This window comes from Sesamum indicum, linkage group LG2, assembly GCF_000512975.1.
Source record: "Sesamum indicum cultivar Zhongzhi No. 13 linkage group LG2, S_indicum_v1.0, whole genome shotgun sequence".
Taxonomy (NCBI): domain Eukaryota; kingdom Viridiplantae; phylum Streptophyta; class Magnoliopsida; order Lamiales; family Pedaliaceae; genus Sesamum; species Sesamum indicum.
In genome coordinates, this window is record NC_026146.1 from 15,156,352 (window position 1) to 15,163,479 (window position 7,128).

General features: G+C 34.5%; 2 protein-coding genes across 2 annotated transcripts in view; both read right to left on the bottom strand.

Moving 5' to 3' along the window:
* The window catches only part of LOC105156236 (MLP-like protein 28), a gene marked incomplete in the record, with an annotated part of 926 nt that extends 616 nt beyond the window's left edge, over positions 1–310 (bottom strand). The window contains 1 exon segment of the mRNA XM_020698270.1: positions 1–310. Within this exon segment, the coding sequence (XP_020553929.1) occupies positions 1–136 (136 nt within the window).
* Positions 1,167–5,401, bottom strand: LOC105156238. Its single transcript, XM_011072313.2, has 7 exons — positions 4,830–5,401; positions 3,485–3,726; positions 3,248–3,370; positions 2,969–3,085; positions 2,702–2,887; positions 2,057–2,198; positions 1,167–1,601 (listed from the first exon to the last, which is right to left on the bottom strand). The coding sequence occupies exons 1-7, from the start codon at positions 5,242–5,244 to the stop codon at positions 1,438–1,440; spliced, it is 1,389 nt and encodes a 462-aa protein (XP_011070615.1). The 5' UTR covers positions 5,245–5,401; the 3' UTR covers positions 1,167–1,437.

Consider the following 7,128-nt stretch of genomic DNA (forward strand, 5'->3'; position numbering starts at 1 on the left):
GAAGCACCTGAATGCTTTGTAATTTGTCAGGGCTAATGCTGGGCATGAGATAGGTTTTGTTCTTGTAAACGTCAAATATTTTGTCAGGAGATGAGCTGATCTGAGTTTGGAGCTGAAGCTTATGGAGTTGAGCCATTGTTTCTGTAGTCTCAATTTACAGGAAGTGCTTAATCAGATTAGGGCACAAATCTGGGAACTTGATGGTGGAATTAGAGCTTGTGGGCTTCCTTATATTGCAGTAAAAGAACACTCGACCAGAATTGATTCCACATTGATTAACTGTTGAGTTTATTCTACAAGCACTGTCGGAATCTTGATCTTATCTTTAATAGCTTTAATTTTTAAGTGACATAGTCATTCAACAAGCCACAAGCCACTGCTGGGGTATAGCTTTACTAGTCACTACAGAAGCATTTCCCACGCACAAGAGACACTTATCGTCAAATGTTGGAGTACAAGTAGTGAAATGACCTGTGACATGCCTTTGTAAAGGTAAAAGAAGAACACTAATGGTACTTCCCATTTAACTACTCGGCTGATGGGGTGTGATTGGAATCCAAGGGTGCTGCTGAAAATGGTACTTTACGAATGAAACTGTACAGGTATTACATTGGTCATATGCTTATTCCTTTCAACAGTGTGCTTTCACTAAATCATGTCTTCGGCAAAGGGAATCAAGTTGTCCCACCTTACAAGGTGAAAGAACTTTTAGGTGCAATACTATCAACACGACGATTCTTCCTTATTCATTAGATATCACAAGTAATCATTAAGTCTTAGGAAGGAATATAATGTTACAATAACAGGGATATGTTCCAAGCCTGAGGCTTGTAAGCTGTAAGCAACCAAAGCTTGAAATATCCAAGATCTATAAAGATATTGCACACTTGAGAAAATCATCTTATTTTTGTAATTTAGAAGCCACTCCGATGGTTCAGAAATCAACCATAAACAGTCAGTAAACTATCATGTAGGTTCTGGTGGCATTAGATGATTCAATTGTCATTGTTTGCAAATTTTATTATCCTTGTACTCTGCCTGAGCGCCGATCTCTTTGGTCAAAACTTAGTGATCCAAACAATCTTCTATTATTCATTTTTAGCTTCTGTGCCACAGGCACTATCTAAGCCATGAAATTGCAGGTACAGGGCGAGATGTGGAATCAATTTGAGTACTAAGTCCCTTGCATTCTATATATTGACATTTGTAACAAGTGTGATAAGCATAGAAGATACGTGGAAATGCTGACTTACATTTTTGCTAACAGTATCATTTTCTACATCTGTACACATAAAGAGAAAGCGCGGATAGCTTCCTAATTGTTTTATATTTGGTCAAACTACCACCTCGTGATTCACATATGCACAAGGGCACGAGGATAGATATTAGTTAAGACTCTAAATGACAGAAGAAATAAGCAATATGCTCACTTCTTTATTAAGTCGGATGATTCTTTCTATTCTTGACAACTATTGGAGATGTTGAAAAACTATTCTGCTTATCTGGAAATAACAAATCATCGCTTTCTGCGGTGTCCCTTTTGGATCCTCTGGATTGAGAGTCGGATGTAGCTCCCATTATCTGCACTGTTAAACTTCCACCTACACAAGAGAGTGACAAGAAAAATACTTTAATATCTCCCAGAAGAAATCACTCAGCCAGCCATTTTTCGGCCCTCAAGTTTTAATTCATATAGACCATGCATCTGAATTAAATTCCTGGATTTGACATTCAAAACTCAAAAGTTAAGTTAAGAGTAGAAACATAAATGGCGGTAGATACCAATCTCTGTAGACAAGCAAGCAGAGAACGCTGACCCTACCATTAGGATTTACATCACTTTTTGGGTACATGTTAGGATTTAAAATCGCAGTGTTCAGAACTTTAAATCTGTACGGGTTCGAAATTTTTGACGATCCTTAGCCAACACAATCAAACAAAATGTAGTTTCAGAAGTAAGTACCATTTAAAATTCCCTCTGCGGTTAGGCATCATAATATTTTCAAAAAAAAAAATCAGCTGAATGGACCAATAAGAAAAAGGAAAAGTGTCTTACCCAGCACAAGAGCAGCCCCAATCCATCCACCAACACCCCATCTCTCACCAAGTAAAAACCAAGCAAATCCAGCACCCCAAACTGGTTCCAACCCATAAACTATTGCAGTTTCTGTGGCAGAAACATCACGCATGGCAGCCATCTGCAAAATTATCTTTAAATCAATATATGATAGAGATTCAGCGAAAATCATTTAACTGATGTTCGAGGTGCAAAAACCTAGGATTGCTGAATAAGAGGAAATCTTGTTAGCTGATAAAAGGACAAGTAGGTAAGGAGAAAGAAGGCGAAAAACAAAAACCACTTATGCTCTAATGATTATGTCATCCGAAATTTTCTAACATCAAAATTCGTCAGTATCATGAATTAATAAAAAGAAAAAGATGTTTCCCAAATTTACAACACAAAATCAGATTACTTAGGATGGAGATATAGAGTAAACTCCAAAAAGAAGAATGTATATCCTAGAAGGAGCTAAGCAGAAAAGGAGAATCAGCACGTAAAACTTGGACATAACCTCTCAAAACCCACAACTCCCAGAAACCCAAACCCCGGAATACATCAGCAAGTGAAACATAAACAAGAATAAACCTTCGTCAATTAAAATTCAACATTGAAGTTCGATAAGTACAATAAAGATTGTACCTCTACCCATAAGCATAAGCCTGTTGAGAAAATTCCAGTATAAAGTGCAGGTATCCAAGGAAACACTGAAATCCAAACCAAGATTGTTTCCCATGTCCAAGACGAGGGATTTAATTCTTGGATGCCACCAGTAAACCAACCTTCAATGAAATACCAAATAGTCGATAGAAAGGCGACAACGCATACCTATAAGAAGCAAAAGTTTACACTCAGGAAGCTTATGACAAAAAGTAAAATTTAGCCAAGCATACATGAATTAGTACCAACCTCATATCCAAGGAGTGGTAAGAAATTTTCTCTTTTTGTACTTCTTGAAATATGTTCAGTTCTTAGCATATGAATTCCAAAAGACAATGCACTAATGAAATTTAACAAGTCTCCAACCTGGAAACAGACAACACGAGCATAAATGTACTTAGTTTCTTAAAAGTAGGGGGACGAACAAAAGAAAGTTGCGGTTTATGGTAATAAGTGATATTGGCCATATAAATGCTATATAGAAGAAACAAGTTACCATCACAAAGTGTAGGAAAATCACCAACTTACACATGGAGGTGATCCACTGGACTCTAGCATTGCAACCCCAATTATAGACATGAGAGCTCCAAACCAGGTACGTGGAGGAACTGCAGATCCCAGCATGCCATCAATCAGGGGCACAACTACCACCTGGACATCAACCATTAATGAGCAGGGAATGAACCATTCAGCAGGCCCAGAAAACAAAATTTATCAATTACTGAGACAGTTCATAAAGGAATACACAATTAAAGGATTTCTTACAGTGAACATAGAAATAAACGATGCTCGTCCAGCATCAGATGTGAGGAGTCCAAGCGCTTGCATAATGTATCCTAGGCTTACCCAAAATCCCAATTCTATCCCAGCATTACGAGTATTAACATCATCTCTAGCCTGGAGAACAACCGGAATAAATGGAATGGCAGCCACAGCAAATCGCATGACATTGAAGACCTCAGGATCAATAATTGCTTCAACTTCCTTGACCACTGGAATGTTACTAGCTGCAGCAAGATTAACATACTCTTGTCAATTGTAATTGTAAATAAATCAGCAAACAACTTAAAGTTTTTAACCCTGGTTCTTTCTCATTGAAGTTAACCATATCAACCTAACATATATCAACATGATCAATTTACAAAGATATGATCAGTACAAAGTAACCACTTGCAACTTAGATCAAATTACATAAACTGAAAAAATTTAGTTCATCATGGTTCAACAGGATTTGCCGCGGACACATCTTTCAAATGTGATTTAATGTAGCCTGTAGGAGCATTTACGCACTGTGATTACTCAAAGCTCTCAACAATCTTCTGCAACTACAGTTCTTCAGAAGAGGTTATACATCTAAGGAACACTCCAGACTCTCTCTATCACTTTCTCAAAAATATTTTCCACCAAAACCAATCAGAACATAGGCCAATGTAAACTACAAGCTTTTAATTGCTTAACGTTCCAATAGAGCCAAAGGACTACTCTATACATAACTAAATCCATCAATTGTATTCTGTTAATCATGATAGAAGGACAGAGACATAAAAAGACATTACTTTCCATTTTTTTCATAATAGTACATTGTTATCATCTCACTTTCAGAGGAAATGCTATTAGATTACGACACACACACAAGTCGTCAACTAAAGGGTGAACGGCATTTACATCTCTGCTTTAAAATTTTAACTCTCTTGTAGATTTTGTAGGTTAGACTGTACTTTATCTTCATCATTTTATTTCCCTGGCCCCATTCTACTTTCTTGCTCTTCTGGAATTCCAAATGACATCATTGAGGAAATTCAAAACCTAGTATATGAAAAAGAGTGACCACAAATAACAAACCATTTAAAGTTACTATCCTTTTATTCTTTCTACATCCTTTGAGTTTATTAACTTCTCTCCTGAGCTGCAACATCTAAGAAAAAGTCTTTCCTTTAGATTAAACTTAACATCAGCTAATAATCAGTATACTACTGATTTATAAAACCTAAAATTAACACCTAGTAGAAGAAATGTACTACAGCAATAGTGCCAATAAAAGTCAGAAGAATCAGACGTTACCGACCGAAATAAACGTAAAAAATAATCGAAAGACACTAGAGAGTCGTACCATAAATAACAGTGATCACATTGAGCAAAATGATGCTCCTCACTTTCCGCGAAGCGAACAGTATTCTTCGCCACAACGCCCGCTTCCCAAATAACGATTTGAAACTCAATCTATTGTTAACACCCCCGCCGCCGCCTTTCACCGAAGTATTAATGATTCCGTTGCTTTCTGGATCACCGTCGCTGGTGATTTTTTCTAGTGAATCTTTTCTCGCTCTCTTTCTCACAGTATTTGAATCATTATTAGCAGAACAAGCACATGATGATGAAGAAGACGAAGAAGAATTGAAATCGGAAGACCAAGTCATAATACGATGTCGTCCCACGTAATAGAGAGGCAAAATAGTGGTGGAACAACGGAGAGAAGAAAAGCCAGCGTAGTTCAACGGCCATCGCCATGGCGATGGTGCAGCCATCGGTTGGTGAAGTTCACCTCAGTTGAGCGCAGCTCTCATTAAGATCTCTTCCCGCCAACCCTCTCCAGTGCTAGACAGTACAGTACTCTCAGTTAGTAGGAATCAACCACTCATGAGAGGCCACATCGTAGAATGAAGATTCGAAAATGACTATTGTGCCCTCCTTCATACACGTGTTGAATCCTATTGGTCGAACCTCCTCCTGCTGTGTCTTATGTGTGTGTGTTCCTCCAGAATGCAGTTGATTGATCCTGGGACAGGTGGTTTTGTTCAGACTACAAAAATTTCATATACCAATTACTGATATTTATCCATCACACTGGATAAAAATTGTCCCTTACCACCAAAGAATTTGTGATTTTCAGGCTAGGAATAACTTTTGACATGCACTCATCATACTTCACACCAAATATTGCTACCATCAATCACCCTATTTTTTCAGTGTTCAAAAAAATAATTTTAATAGGGAATTTCAATATGAATTTTTTTTAATAAGTCTAAGTGAATTTGAATTTTATATGATATGTGGGCATTATTTTATTTTATATAAGTTTATTGTAAATTATTTTAATAATTTTTTTGTCATATTAATAGAATAGATATATTATTTAGTTTCAAAATATACAGTAGGTTGAGTCGGATTAAGGCCGACAATGACTAGCCCAAAGAAGTTCTTTTAGAATCGGCCCACTACTTTTCATAGTTGGTTCTAAAGCAATTTTAGACCTTAAAATGACCCCCAATTGGGTCTTTCTGAACTCAAGCCTAACCTATAGACCAATCGATTAAGGTCTGGATCAGACAGAGATGTGTTTTTTTTCTTTTTATTATTATGAAATTACAGTGTCCTCTAAACAACTACTTAAAATTATGATTTTCTATGAAATAAAAAATAATAAATTAAATCATAAAAAAAGTATGATTAGACAAAAATAGTTCAGACTATATAATAAACTTAATTTATTTTTTGACGAATAAATTTATAATAATAAATATAAATAACAACAAATCTAAAAAGGATTTAAAATCAACCTTGACAATAACAAACTAAGAATATTAATGGATTAATATACTAAAAATTTAGAAGTAGAACAATCAAGATACAAATGTCTAGAGTTTCAAAAGTATAAATAGTTATTTTAAAAAAATAAAATAAAAATTATATGTCATTTACGATTAATTATGTTAATGTGTTCAATAATGTAATGCGGCATTCTTATCCAAAAAAATGTTGATCTAATTACAATTATATTTTTTAAAGAAAAAAGGGGTGATATTTCAATACATTGATATCTCTAAATCAAATATTAATTTAATATATCGATATTTTTAAATGCTTCATTGATGGATCATAACAGGATCCAATCAGACAAGAGTTAGGTCAATCAGTAAATGTATATGCTCATAATTAGGGTTAATTATATTTAGACCATCTATAAAAGTATTAATTTACACTTGTTTTAAAGAAGTTTTGAAATTATATTACACCCCCTCTCAAAATTCTCAATTTACACATGACATCCTTTTATTATGGTTTGAAAGGAATATGTAGACGCAAGTAAAGAAAAATACATAATTTTTTAATTTTGCCCCTCATTTAATATTTTTATATATATCTTTGTACTTATGAAAAAATAAATATAATGTATATAGAGAGAGAGAGGTTAACATCATTATATTTTTTTCTTCGTAAGTACAAAATTATTACATAGAAATGTTAAATGAGAAATAAAATTGAAAATTTATGCAATTTTTTTGTTAATGTTAATATTTTTTGTTTAGATTCTAATAAAAGAGGATCAAAATGTAAATAGTAAATTTTTTAAAAGGATATATGTATAATTTTAAAACTTTCGAAATTCTTTTTTTTTTTTTTTTTTAACT

Bases quoted from the DNA above. Each gene is read 5' to 3' on its own strand.
- LOC105156238 (XM_011072313.2), bottom strand. From the start codon at position 5,244: ATGGCTGCACCATCGCCATGGCGATGGCCGTTGAACTACGCTGGCTTT. The intron at 3,727-4,829 runs GTACGACTCTCT...ATCTTGCTGCAG, and splicing joins TGTGATCACTGTTATTTATG to CTAGTAACATTCCAGTGGTC. The intron at 1,602-2,056 runs GTAAGACACTTT...TCTCTTGTGTAG, and splicing joins TGGGGCTGCTCTTGTGCTGG to GTGGAAGTTTAACAGTGCAG.